We start from the raw sequence: 15,005 nt of genomic DNA, 5'->3' as shown, positions 1-15,005 counted from the left end.
TCGCTAATTCATGAGATTAGTCTGCACAAGCGGTTGTTCCTGAAGGAGGGCTCAGTAACTTACTTACCCAGTGTATATGGATCAGCTTCCTCCTATGAATCACAACTTGTAAGTATTATTAATAATTGTTGCTTTTATGGGTTTTGAACGGTTTTGTGCCATCGGGCGCGAGGAGGGAAGGCGCAATAAGTATGTGTGCGCGTGTGTGTGTTACGCTCAGCGCAGCTTCTAGGTCTCCAATGTAATTTTTTTTAAATATGTGAAATGTTTTTCGCTGTTATTGGAGTTGACATAAAGAATAGAGCGTCTTGTAGTACTGCAGTGCTTTATCAATATGTTTATGCGTTATGCTAACAAACAATAACTGACTGGGTCATCTGACCAATCACTGCCGATTAGCGTCACGCAAAGGAGTGGTTTGGAAAAATGAGTCGTTGTAACGAATCATTTGGGAATCGGTGAGCAAATCAGTTAAAAATAAATGCATATTATAAGACAAATAAAGTGTTTTTTTATTTGTTTTTACAAATAAAGTGTTTTTTAATAAAGTGTTAAAGGATTAGTTCACTTTTGAAAAAACTTTTGCTGATAAATTACTCATCCAAGATGTCCATGTCTTTCTTTCCTCAGTCGAAAAGAAATTAAGGTTTTTGATGAAAACATTCCAGGATTTTTCTCCTTATAATGGACTTCAATGGGAACCAGGTCCAACCGAGGTCCATACGACAGTTAATAACAGTTTCAGATGCAGCTTCAAATGTCTTTAAACGACACCAAACGATGAATAAGGGTCTTATCATGCGAAACGATCGGTAATTTCAAAGCTTATTCCAAAAATGTAACTTTTCTAAGGACAAATGCTATCCTTGTAATATATTGTGAGGCGCGTTTGTAACGTCACGTAATACGTAATTACGTTCAAAAGGTCACGGGCGACGTAGCCGGAAGTACAGAATCAAAATCGTCCGACATCGTTGTTTTACCTTTTAATTCCATTTTTATAAACGGCGTTAGAGTTTCACGTTCAACCAATGCGTTCAACTTGTAAACACTCTGACTCTGTACTTCTGGCTACGTCGCCCGTGACCTTTTGAACGTAATTACGTATTACGTGACGTTGCAAACGCGCCTCACAGAATGGAGAAAGGCTAGCATTTGTCCTTAGAAAAGTTACATTTTTGGAATAAGTTTTGAAATAACCGATCGTTTCGCATGATAAGACCCTTATTCATCGTCTGGTGTCGTTTTAAGACATTTGAAGGTGCATCTGTAACTGTTATAACTGTCGTTTGGACCTCGGTTGGACCTGGTTCCCATGGAAGTCCATTATAAGGAGAAAAATCCTGGAATGTTTTCATCAAAAACCTTAATTTCTTTTCGATTGAGGAAAGAAAGACATGGACATCTTGGATGACATGGGGGTGAGTAAATTATCAGCAAAAGTTTTTTCAAAAGTGAACTAATCCTTTAACATGCATCCCATGCATGTTAAACTGTTTTTGGGAACTCCTAAAACAAAAATAGGAACATTTCAAATGCTATGATAGGGGCTCTTTAAAGGAACACTCTACTTTGCAGGTACTTCCCTGTATTTTAAATTATGCACTGTTGTGTTCTTATCTATCTATCTATCTATCTATCTATCTATCTATCTATCTATCTATCTATCTATCTATCTATCTATCTATCTATCTATCTATCTATCTATCTATCTATCTATCTATCTATCTATCTATCTATCTATCTATCTATCTATCTATCTATCTATCTATCTATCTATCTATCTATCTATCTATCTATCTATCTATCTATCTATCTATCTATCTATCACACATGTGTGTGGGGGACACTACAGTTCCTTCAAAAGCATGTACAACCCCATTGATTATCTACATTCTGCTAGGTTGTAAAAAACAAAAACAATTATGACTTTTCCGGTTAATATAGTATCCTCAAAGCAAGCACCAAAAAGTGTAGAAGCAAACAGACTGTCGCTTTTCTAATCAGATCTCTTACAATTTTTGTGTATTTTATTTTCACTGTGGTGTTTTTCTTTTTTAAATAGTTTTCCGTACTTTTAAAGGCCATATCAATTCAGTTACCTGTACCTTGCTTGTTTTATTTTTATAGAAGACAAAGTCCCTTTAAGTAATGCAAGAGTGTGAACATTGACCATGAGTTCACCGTGCATGTGTGTGTGGGGTGTGGAAAGAGAAGGAAGTGCATGGAGAAACTACGAGAGTCGTCGTGCCAGCAAAGCACATGCTGAGCAGAAAAAAGCATTACAGCTGTTCATTCATACACTCCTTCTCCTGTCCGTCGCCCGAGGAGTGGACATGACAAATAACAGCCAGGGGAAAACAGCCTCCAACAAGTTTATCTTCGGTTAGGCAGGAAGTTGATGGCAAACATGTTTTGTCTCTTTGTCATCGAGAAATTCCACACACACACAACTTAAGTTCAAACTGAAAAAAATATTGCCAATAATTTGATTAGTGAATACACATGACTCACAATGACTCGTCTGTAAACAGCATGAATGGGGGAATTAGTCATGTTATTTGCATATAGCCTGTAAGTGGCATGGGTTTGCATTTTAAAGATGTCTCAGTGGACCAAATGGCCCATTGTGAAGACGCAGGTAAATAGTGGCAGAGTTTGTGCTAAACGGTGCTGAGCTTTAGTGCTATTTGCAACACAATGTGTGTATTGAGTGAAGCATGGGTGCCAGAAGCTGCAGCATCACACCTCACTTTGTCTTGTAAATAAAGACATTTTACACCTACAGCCTTCAACAGGAAAAGACCAGCCGTTCACGAGTCAAAGGACTTTATCTCTTTATCTTCTCTTTTTAATGCATTCAATGATGTTTGCTGTCTCAGACCAGCTATTTTTTGATTTAATCGTTTTGAAAATGCTATTTTTATGCAGAATCACATTGTTGTTGAGATCAGATGTCGCCCTTTAACTGAATCTTCAACTTTTAAGAAGATTGCACGGCTTTGTGAGGAACAAATCTGCGTGATGAGATGCTTTGTTTCTTAGAATTAAAGGTGACCAACAGTCTTGTTTTCCCAGGACATGTCCTGTTTTCACGTCCTGGATGTTTTTTTAGAAAGTGATGATAATGTCCTGGTTTTCAAAAAACTGCTGGGAAAGATCAGCTCTACAGCAGATGGACAAACAAGGAGGATGAGGAAGAAAAACAGGATTAAGAGGAAGAAAACTAAAGATACATTTTTTGTTAGTTTTTGTAAGTCTGTGAGAGCTAATTTTGTTCAATTTGGAGGTATTTCTTTTAGTTATTAATTATTTATATATTTATTTTTCTAATACAGAAGAGATCTTTTTTTTTTCAATGATTGTTTAATTCATTTTGAAACCTGTCATAATAAAAGTAAGCTGTAAGTAAGTTGAGTAACCTCTGAGAAGCCCATCTGAATTTGTGTCTTGTAATATAACCATTTTATGCATACATAGGAGGCATAGCCTACTTTAAATGTAATAAAATTAATACGGCGTCTTTGAGTAAACTTCGAGTATCATTTGAGTATCTGTTTACCGATTTTTGGTAAATCATTTGAGTATTCTGTCCTGGTTTTTGGTAATCAAAATATGGTCACCCTAAATTAATAGTTCACTCAAAAATTTACGTTTTCACACTCACGCACACAGATACACACTCTCTTTCTCTCTCTCTCACACACACACACACACACACACACACACACACACACACACACACACACACACACACACACACACACACACACACACACATATAGTTGGAATCAAGATTATTCAACAAAATTTAATGAAACCAATTCAACAAAGGCATCAATAAACTATAGAGAAACTATATTACACATTTGAGTGATTCTGAGGATCTAAAGTTGATAAGAAATTCAACAAATCAAATCATGGTTAAAATTATTCAATCCCCCAAAGTCCAATTTTGTGCTTTCTTAACCTCCAACACCAGCTGAAGTGCTTAAAGGGATAGTTCACTTTGAAATTCATTTTTGATATGTTTTAGCTTATCTCAAGGGCACACAAGATAGGTGTCTTTGTTTCCACAGTATTTTCAATTTTGACATTTTTTCGGTCAAACCGTTGTTGTCTGTCAGTCATATAATGGAGGTCTATGGTCACCACCTCAAAGAGCATGCACAGAGAACTCCAAATTAAACATGATTTAATGAATCGTAAATGTAAGTACACACTGATGGCTTAAAGGACAACTCCGGCGCAAAATGAACCTTTAGTCTAATTACTCATTGTTACCTAGTCAACCGTTATCTGAGATTTGTTTTCATGATTGCCGAATGTAAATAGTTTTATCTCTAAAAACAGTTTAGCCTATAACGCTAGTATAATGCTAGTATATAGGGCATAGAGTAATGACAAATAAAAATCGCTTGTTATTACCCCTAAAAAGGCTCAAAATAGCCCCATACCAACACGACACCATAATAAGGGTCCCTACATTCAAAACGAAGCATTGAGAACTTTGTCAGTGTCCATACAGTTTAATAAGAAGATATTTTATACACACAGTAAATTTTGCGAATACAGGAAGAAGCCATCTTGGAAAAATAGTCTCTACCAGTAGATCTACGAACGCCGATCCAAGTGCGCTGGTGAGATGTGAATAAGGTGATAAAGTGAGCGCGAACAGTAGGCAACATGTACATATTGAAGACAAATAAACGGTTTGTGTTTGTGTTTCTTCTGGAAACAACGGACCATATGAGATTCTGCACAGTTCAGCGCACTTGGATCGGCGCTCGTAGATCGACTGGTAGAGACTATTTTTCAAAGATGGCTTCTTCCTGTATTCGCGAAGTTGACTGTGTGTATAAAATATCTTCTTATTAAACTGTTTGGACACTGACAAAGTTCTCAATGCTTCGGTTTGAATGTACACTCTAAAAAATGCTGGGTTGTTTTAACCCAATTTTGGGTCAAATATGGACAAACCCAAAATGCTGGGTTAAAAATGTAATGTAAAAATTTAACCCAACGGCTGGGTTAGTCCATATTTGACCCAAAGTTGGGTTAAAACAACCCAGCATTTTTTAGAGTGTAGGGACCCTTGTTATGCTGTCGTGTTGGTATGGGGCTATTTTGAGCCTTGTTGGTGGTAATAACAAGCGATTTTTATTTGTCATTACTCTATGCCCTATATACTAGCATTATACTAGTGTTATAGGCTAAACTGTTTTTAGAGATAAAACTATTTACATTCGGCAATCATGAAAACAAATCTCAGATAACGGTTGACTAGGTAACAATGTGTAATTAGACCAAAGGTTCATTTTGCGCCCGAGTTCTCCTTTAAGACACGAAACGAGCGGTTTGTGTGAGAAAACGAACAGTATTTATATCGTTTTTACCTACCAGAGCCACGTCCAGGTACTCTGAGGGTGAAGTCGCTTCTAGTCGCTTCACAAGAGGTAAAACAATATAAATACTGTTCGTTTTCTCACACAAACCCCTCGTTTCGTGTCTTAGGCCATCAATGTGTACTTACATTTACGAGTCATTAAATCGTGTTTAATTTGGACTTCTCTGTGCATGCTCTTTGAGGTGGACCCCCATACCTCCATTATATGACTAACAGACAACAACGGTTTGACCTAAAAATATCAAAATTGAAAATACTACGGAAACAAAGACACCTACATCTTGGATGTCCTTGAGGTAAGCAAAAACATCTCAAAAATTAATTTCAAAGTAAACTATCCCCTCACTAATATCCGTTCACTTTGCAAAGTGAACTTTCCCTTCACTAAATCTTCTGTCCCGTCTCTACATCCCAGTCCTCGCCCGAAGAAGCTTCCAGATCTTTGATAATCAGGTTTTCACAGACTTTGCTTTCTTAAAATCCCAACAAATATTGTCAAAGAGATTTGAATCTGGAGATTGTACAGGCCACCTTGATCATTCACGAATGACCCTGAACCAAGCTTCATAGACCAGCATGGGATGGGGTGTTTGTGCATTGACCATCAAGCTTCAGGCTCTGCACCAAAGGCATCTCCGTCTTTGCCAACATGGCTTGATACTTCAAAGAACTCATGATGTCCTTCATACACGATATCCACATCCAGCAAAGCAGCATAGCAGGACTGGACCTCCTCCGGGTTTGACCATAGAGATGGTTTTCTTCTCATAAGTTTATATTGCTGATCCATGGGTCTAAACGCTCTAGCTTGCTCCCATGACTCCATAAAACACCCAGATCTTCACAGGTTTTCCCAAATCAATTTCAGCATATTCAATCGGCCCTTTTTGTTCTTGGTCAATTCAGCAAGACTTCCCAACATAAAGTCCATGCTTCTAGTGTATCTCTGCATTGAGATGTTTCTTCCTCCTTTCATCAGCTCATCTTGCAGGTCTTTGGCAGTAAATTAAGAGTTTTTCTTATTTGCTCTGATCAAACATTTTATTTCATTTAATGATGTTGTGTTTTTTCTTCCACACCCACAAGTGTTTTCTGGTACCACACATTTTAGATGTATTAATACGGCCAACTGCTTTGTCTCTTTCAGGATTTTGGAAATCACAATGGAACAGATTACTTCTAATGTAATAGAACAATTTGTTCTAGCATTTGTGAGAGCTCTTTTGACTTTGCTACTCAACTTTGGCACATGCACGGGATAAATGTATGTTTGTTTAACAGCATTTGGTAAAGTTTCCAAAGGCTTAATTTAACACAATTTTGTACCATACCGAACAAATAAATGACTTAAAAACAGCAGCGTTGAATATGGGTTGAATAACCTAATCAAGTCAAGTCAACTTTATTCATAATTCTTTTTACAAATAGATTGTTTCAAAGCAGCTTTACAGAGATAACAGGAAAAAAAATGCAACAAAGTTTGTTTCAGCAGATAAAAGAAAATAGCGTCACAGTCCAGTTAAAGTAGGTTCAGTGATGGTTTATTCTTGTCATAAAAATGTTATTAATTTAGCTAATTTATATATGTGGCCGCTTTGGAGACAACAGTGATGTCATCATCCAGCTCAGTTCAGTTCTCATATGTGCAGACAGATCAATATATTGTTGAATATTAAATAGTTGTAAATCATATAAATTTAAAACACATCGACACTATCACTTTTATTTGCCTCTAAATCGTTATAGATGCTCTTAAAATAACAACAACAACTGTACTTTCAGAAAAGCTTACTATTTGTAAATTATTAGTCTAAAATGTCCTTTAATACATACAAAATCCAACAGATCTCATGGGAGATTTTAATATATACACTACCGGTCAAAAGTTTTAAATCGGTAAGATTTTTTATGTTTTTAAAATAGGTCTCTTCTGCTCACCAAGGCTGCAATTATTTGATAACCCCCCCCCCCCCCCCAAAAAAAATAAAAAAATAAATAAATAAATAAAAACAGTAATATTGTGAAATATTATTGCAATTTAAGACAGTGGTTTTCTATGTGAATATATAGTGAAGTGTAATTTATTCCTGTGATCAAAGCTGAATTTACAGCGTCATTACTCCAGTCAGTGTCACATGATCCTACAGAAATTATTATAATATGATGCTCAAGAAACATTTATGATTATTATCCATGTTGAAAACAGTTTTTTACATTTTTATTTCAGGATTCTTGATGAATAGACAGTTCAAAAGAACAGAATTGATCTGAAATGGAAAGCTTTTGTAACATTAATCACTATACAGGCCTACCATTCAAAAGTTTGGGGTCAGTAAGAATTTATTTTTTATTTTTGGGGGAAAGAAATTAGAAAATAATTTTATTCATCAAGGATGAGTTAAATTGATCAAAACTTACAGTAAAGACATTTATAATGTTAGAAAAGATTATATTTTAAATAAATGCTGTTCTTTTGAACTTTCTATTCATCATAGAATTTTTGGGGAAATGGTACACGACTGTTTTCAACACTGAAAATAATAATTTATGTTTTTTGAGCATAAAATCAGCATATTAGAATGATTTCTGAAGGATCATGTGACACTGAAAACTGATGTGTAATCAGCAACAGTAATGATGTTGAAAATTCAGCTTTCAAATTACATTTTAAAATATATTAAAATAGAAAACAGTCATTTTAAATTGTCATAATATTTCACAATATTACTGTTTGTCTTTTCTTTCATCTTTTTTTTTTTCAAATAAAGCAGCCTTGGTGAGTAGAAGAGACTTCATTTAAAAACATAAACAAATCTTACTGATCTAATACTTTTGACCGGTAGTGTATATAATTTAAAGATCTCGAAAAAAGTTTTAACCCGGTGTAAGTGTTTTTTTTTTTGTTGTTGTTGTTTTTTTGTTTTTTTTTTGTTTACAGTTTATGGTAACAATACATTTAAAACCCTTCTTTAAAAAATAGAGTCGGTAACAACAAAAACCTGTACCAACATTACAAATGAACGGCTCTGGGTTGGTCAAGACAATCTCCGTGTTGCTCGTGTCTGGCGCGCCGCTATCGTGATTGGCTGCGCAGTGCCACCAGACCATCTGATTGGTCCCTGATAATTTAAACGCGTATCCTCCTCCCTCTGGCCCCGCCCCCGCTGATCCGCGTCCCGTTGGAAGACCCCGTGAAATGCCCCTGAAACTCCCGAAGGCGATTGTTGTGTTTCATTCATTCGCAGCTCGCAGACCGCGCTGGTTAACACGCTTTGGACTTCGTCCCGACCGCTCATTTTAAAAGGGTACGTTTTAAATATCTCTTATTCATTTCCAAAGTTGTTTTAGTATTATTACATCTCTGCAAAACAGAAACACTAAAACAAAAACAGGAATAAGGTGTTCAGTTTAAAATGCTTTTTTTGATAAGGATTAACAAACACTAAGCAGATTGGCGGGCTCGCGTGGCGCGTTTTTCGTCGTGTTTTATTACCTACGAGAATCTGCTAGATATAATTACTCTCTCCTTCTACATTATTCCCAAATAAACTTTATATACAGCAACTATTTAATTCCTTTAAAGTTGTAATTTTGTGAGAGGTTTTAAACAAAAGGCTAACATAGTTTTAAATCGTTTCAAACAAAGATTTGGTGTTAAAATTCGCCCGTGTTTGTCATTTACAACATTTCAGTGGATTAAAGCCCTTCGCAGTGTAAACAACAGAACCGTGTTTTTACGCGCTCGGGGATTTAAAAGGGCGCGAACCTCGCGCTGTGTGTTCGTGTTCCGGTTTGCGCTGGAACTGCGGGGTATCCGTAGGAACCGCCGTTCGCATTTTAGCTTTCTGTTTTAAAGCTCCGCCGCAGCACAGCCAACCTCCGACGGGTCTCACTTCTGCAGTTTAAAGGTATTGAAATCCGACGGTTTCGACACACACGTCGTGATTAAAATATTTTTGCTTATAACCGACATTGTTAGGGACAACTCGCGCGAGCTCGGGCCTAGCGCGTGTTGTAAACAAACGAGAAGCCGGTCGTTCTGCCGTTTCATTACACGACCTGTAAAGTTAATGTGGAACGGTACTCTATTTTTTTAGTATCTGTAAATGTACGCGCTATGTATTTAAAGTTTCTGTTTTTTCACCAGTTATCACTAGTGTGTGTATTAGTGCTAATCCGCCGACTCTGTTCCCCCATGCAGTTTCTCCAGTAAGACGAAATGAGTGATTCCGGTAAGGATACAGTGGCTACTAAAGAGAAAGATGGAGCAGAGAAAAGAGGACGTGGAAGACCACGAAAACACCCACAGGTATTGCAGTGCTTCCATGGGGCGTTTTAGATAGATGTGTAAATAATTGGATGGTATATTTCATATTGGTGAGCTGAAAATCATGCCCTTGGTTTGCATTTTAGTTTAAAATGATACCAGAATGGGGGTGGTTTTACATTTTCAATGTCTGGACTGAGGAAATCTGAACCCATATTTGTTAAATGCGATGTTCAATGCAGAAAAGCACTTATTATCTTTGTTTTGGTGCATTTACAATCCAATGGCACACGCTCCCCATGTGCAGTGGTCATCTGTAGTGGCAGGACGACCAAGGCCTGTAACATGATCTCTTTAAACCAGCAGTAACCCATTTACTGTTTCAGCTGCTCTCTGATTGGCTGTTGGGAAATGCCAGCGCTTGATTGGTTCATCCTCTTGTCACTCAGGTCCTCAAAGTGCATTGGGTTTAAAGTTTCTATTACTCCATCTTGTAATCAGAGCCTTTGAGTAGTAATCAATGGCCACCATCATAAATGACTCATTATGCAATCTTAGTTTCTTAAGAGTATAGTGCTTTTTTTCTTTTTGTTTTGTTTTTTACTAAAGTACAATAAATACATTACCCCTTTTGTAGCAATGGGTTTGTGAGTAGTTAGTACGGATTTTAACCATATTGACAACGTCCATGTTCAAAGTTTAATTGCAGTATATTTCGTTAATATCAACAAAGCAGATTCTCAATTTGTGCTTTGGTAGGTGATTAAATTCTGAAATCATGCAACATTTTAAGTAGAGAGTCATTTTAGTAATTGTAATCATATTAATACTTTGAAAATGTACATTTGCACTAAAGACGGCTCAGGTAACAAATGCAGTGGGTTGTATTCATCCCAATATTGACAAACTTGGTTTTCTGTCCTTGAAGAGACTGAGTTTATATATGCTGTACTTGCGGTTGGCTCTCCATCCAGATGCATACGCTGCACGTTTAACTGATAGTCAGGCTTTAATGGTCTACAGTCTATTTGATCCTCTTTTGGCAACCAACGACTGCATGCCACCTGTTGGTCTTAAAGTAGCGCCCAGTTGTGTTCGCGATGACCAGCACATGCTTTGTAAGTTCTCCACTAGGATATGGTGATCCACTCTTGGCTTGTTTGTGTAACTGTTTATTTCAATCTTCTTGCAGCAGGAGCCGAGTGGGTCACCCACACCGAAGAGACCGAGAGGAAGACCAAAGGGCAGCAAAAACAAGCCCAGCTCCTTGACACCGAGGGGCAAAGTGAGTAGATGTTCAGTGCACAACTTCCCCCTCTGCACTATCACAAACACATTTGCATCTGCCGGCCTCCTACTTAAAATGACTAGACATACTTTATAATTATAGTAAGGCGAGGCAACGATTAAATCGCAAACAAAATAAAATTTGTTTGTTATTTATGTATGTTTACGTGTGTGTGTGTATATATATGTATATATGTATATGTGTGTATATATTTGTATGTTTGTCTAATATATTTTGTAGTCATACATGCATGTATGTGTATATTATATTATAAATTAATATGCTATATATATAGCATACACTTTCTAAAACGTATACATGCATATGTGTATTTATACAAAATAATTATACACAGTTGCACACGTGCACAGTTGCACACAAACACACTTTTATTTTCGATGCGATTAACCGTTGCTCCTACTATAAATGAAGAGTTCAGATGCAAAAGTGCCATTTGAAGTTTTCTTCTAGAATGATAATTTTTATCAAGCTTGTATATTTAAGTTCAGTGAGTTCACTTAAATGGCAATGATAATTGCCTATTAATTTTTTTTTAAGTGAAATTACTGAACTTATTGCATCTGAACTCTTCAAATATACCATAAATTATTTCTAGTCTTTAAGTCTCAGGCCCAGCATTAATTGTTGCCCAGCACTAATTTATAGTGGAGCGTTCTTGAGGCCATTTAATCATTCCTTTAATAACTGTTCAATGTTCTAAACTGCTGCTTCTATGCAGTCACTGCAATATTCTTTTATGTAAATATTCTCTTTGGAACCTTCTATTTATCTAAGCATTCTCTTTTGGAACCTTCTATGTAAACATTGTTGTTGATACTAGTCAGTTTCTTGGTTCCTTGCTCTGGTTGTGTGCGATCACAACAGTCTGTTTCGAGGCTGCAGGCCAAACCATTTGCTTGCTTCCGGTGAACTTCCTGCTAGAGCTTCCTGTGGCGTAGCAGGCGCTGTGTGTTGCAGGTGCACGAGCAGCAGAGATGATGATGATAATACCCCCCCCCCACCCCCCTCAACTCTTCATTCCCTGCCATCTATTGTCATGACAACAGCTGTCCCTCTGACCCCTCCCCCCATAAGCACATCGCCTTGGCCTTTTGTGTGTTTGTGTGTGTGTGCATCTCGTAGCAGCTGTCTCTCAGCTCTGGGCCAGGTGGCTGATGGGCTGAAGTGCACCGCGTGCTGCTCGTGTCCGTTTCCAATATAATGTCCAGTGAACCCGCTGGCCCGGGCCGCCTGCCAGCACAGGCCCAGCGCTCCCTCTGCTGCTCATGTGTGTGTCGCACCACGCTCACTCTCTCTTCTCTTTCAGAAAGCAGCTCCGGCTTCGGCACCTGCAGGGACAAAACGCCGCGGACGACCCAAGAAAGCCGTAAGTCCTCATTCGTGTTCTGTGCCTTTAAGAGTCTGTTCTGTGTGGAGCTTCGGATCATTTTACTGACGCTCTTGTTCGCTCTTGTTCATTAAAATGAACAGATCTTTTTTCTAGTCGTTTGGTTCATTTAAGGGGCTTTAAATGTCATACTTTTTCAATAGGCAAATTCATCACAAATCCACCTATGCAATCTTGATCATATTCTGAATTAAGAAATCATAATGTAGTCCAAAATAATTTACATAGAGCATAACTAATCACTTTACCTTCCGAGTCCTTCGATCGTTTGTCACGTGACAGATGCATGAACAACTCATCGCTACTGTGGCGTTGCGGCACAAACCCCACGGCTACACCAGTGTTTATATGGTGAGAAGTTGCCACGGGCAACAGTGAAAATATTTGTGTGCTTCTCACGAGAGATGCTTTCTCGCCCTCCGTTTCTCCTGTAGGTCTTGTATATAAGAACAGATCAAATATCTTGAAACGTTTTATTTTGCTTTGTCAGTTTGGCATGTAATCAGCGCCGCCCTGCATTTCCTCGACAGCTCACGGTGTAGTCATCATCACCCCTGTGTGTCTTTTATACTGCATTCCTCCCGCTGCCTCAGTCGAACTGAAGTTGAGTCACTGAAACCCAAGGCTTTGAGTCACACGAGAGTTATTGCAGCCAGGGCCTTTCCTTCACTTAATCATTCCAGCTTTGAACATGGGAAGCTCTGGTTTGACTTTAATAGCATGAATGCCACATTAGTGTTCTCGAATGCGTCATCTTTGAGCATTTGTGCAAAGTTTAAGTTGGCAGCAGTTGCATTGACCTATAATTACCTAAAGCACTGTGTTAAATTAATGAAAGCAGTGGAGGTTATGAGTCAGTGGCCCATATAAATACCCACACTTGTGGTCTCTGCACTTGTCAACTTGAATGACGAATTTCCTGTATCTGGTTCAAGTGGGCATGGTGACCACCACGTGTGTCAATTCGAGGGGACACAAATGCAATAGTTTACAAAGCTTTTAGATTTTCAATACTTTATTTTAAACTTCTAAATGTAGAATCTCTATGTGACAGAAGACAGTTTAGTAATTGCAAAGCAACAATACAATGTGCAACATGTATTGACAAGAGTCTTGCTCATTTATTTCCTGTCATGTGTGCAAAGTGGCAAAGACAGCAAGTGTTGGTATATCGAGACTCTGATCGTGTTGAGATTCATTCTTCCGCAGTTGAGATGCGTGATTCACAGGGTTCGTACAAGGTTAAAAAAAAAAACACAAATTTTATTTTGTATATATGTGTATATATATATATACACACTGCAGCCTGTCTGATATAGATATGGCTATGAGCATAATATTGCTTATAAACATCCAAGTATATAATACAGCATTCATTCTTCAGGTCAATCATCATCAATTCATGAAAAGAAAAAAAATCAGTTTGAACAAGGAAATTGATTTCTTTGTTAACTTTAACCATTGAAAGGGTACTATGACAGAGTCGTTACATACTTTTCTTGTGCTGCACTTTTATTTGCACCCATTTTGTTTTATTAGTATAATTTTATTAATCGGTTGACCTTTTTTAGAATTTAAAAGCTAACAAGTAATGTTTGATAAGTGAGATCTCTGATTGTAGTCCTGGAGTTTCCTTTTACAGAATCGGAACGAACCCTTTATTCAGCGGTTGTGTGAATCTCACAAAGAAATGTTTTTGTGACCATTGTATTTTTGAATGCAAAATATAAAAATATAGTTTTCTTCTTTCCAGGAGAAAGAGGAGCAGCCATCCAAGTCCTCTGAGGAGGAGGAGGAAGAGGAGGAGGAAGAGGAACAGTAACCAGCAACTCGTGCTACCTCACAATCCAACATTATTTCTTCCTGTTGACCAGAGCTGGACTGACACCCCCCCCCCCTTCCCTTTACACTAGTGCCACCCTCGCCCTCCGACTCACCCTTACGCTCTAGCGCCCTCTAGTGTCAGGGAGGACAGCACACTTCATCCGCCTTCTCTGTGTAACACCACTGGAAAAAGACTCCGAATACTGTATGTCCATTCATGGATGCATGCACATGTGTATGCACATCTGTATACGTCTCGCACTCAATGGGTAATTGGTCGAAAGCGTCTGTCATTATACTGGACAAAGATATGCTCTGATGGCGGCTTGACACGAAGCGATTTGCAAAATACTGAAGTTTTCTCTTTCGCAAACCACAGGTTCAGGCCTTGAGAATTCAAGATTATTTTTTACAAGTCAAAGTCTAAGATATGGTAGGTTGTGTGAAATTCATGTCGTTGTGTACTGGACAAAGGTGAATTGACCTACTCGTTTGTTTTTACTTGGGCTGTGTGTGTGTGTGTGGTAACTCGACGTCTCCAGTTATACTTTTTAGCTACTCCGTGATTCAAGCTAGAAATAAAATGAGCATATTTTTGAGTGAGCATAATCTAGAGGTCTTTTAACGTGTAATCAACATATCATTGACTGCTTTGTCCTGACTTTATTTTTGTTTTTCATAACTGCCTGCGCTGTCTCGCCACCTTCGTGATCTCACTCTCCGCGATACGGTTACCGGTGCGCGAACGCTTGCGTAGGCAGCTCGTGTTCAGTGTAGTTCATCTTAGCGGATAATCTAAAGGAACCGATTG

The 15,005-nt window shown here is 38.0% G+C and overlaps 1 protein-coding gene across 2 annotated transcripts; it reads left to right on the top strand.

Moving 5' to 3' along the window:
- Positions 1–8,571: 8,571 nt before the first annotated feature.
- Positions 8,572–14,372, top strand: hmga1a (high mobility group AT-hook 1a). 2 transcript variants are annotated; one of them, XM_039689859.2, is made up of 5 exons: positions 8,572–8,712; positions 9,609–9,716; positions 10,867–10,959; positions 12,290–12,349; positions 14,124–14,372. In XM_039689859.2, the coding sequence occupies exons 2-5, from the start codon at positions 9,627–9,629 to the stop codon at positions 14,190–14,192; spliced, it is 312 nt and encodes a 103-aa protein (XP_039545793.1). In that variant the 5' UTR covers positions 8,572–8,712; positions 9,609–9,626; the 3' UTR covers positions 14,193–14,372. The 2 variants fall into 2 exon arrangements, with proteins under 2 accessions (XP_039545793.1, XP_039545794.1); XM_039689860.2 differs by lacking the exon at positions 8,572–8,712 and adding an exon at positions 9,191–9,315.
- Positions 14,373–15,005: the final 633 nt, after the last annotated feature.

The sequence above is a fragment of the Pimephales promelas genome, chromosome 20 (assembly GCF_988280905.1).
Source record: "Pimephales promelas chromosome 20, fPimPro1.hap1.1, whole genome shotgun sequence".
NCBI lineage: Eukaryota > Metazoa > Chordata > Actinopteri > Cypriniformes > Leuciscidae > Pimephales > Pimephales promelas.
The sequence above is the reverse complement of the archived record's forward strand: the minus strand, read 5'-3'. Positions and strand labels throughout refer to the sequence as shown.

Bases quoted from the DNA above. Each gene is read 5' to 3' on its own strand.
- hmga1a (XM_039689859.2), top strand. From the start codon at position 9,627: ATGAGTGATTCCGGTAAGGATACAGTGGCTACTAAAGAGAAAGATGGA. The intron at 10,960-12,289 runs GTGAGTAGATGT...CTTCTCTTTCAG, and splicing joins CCTTGACACCGAGGGGCAAA to AAAGCAGCTCCGGCTTCGGC. The intron at 12,350-14,123 runs GTAAGTCCTCAT...TCTTCTTTCCAG, and splicing joins GCGGACGACCCAAGAAAGCC to GAGAAAGAGGAGCAGCCATC.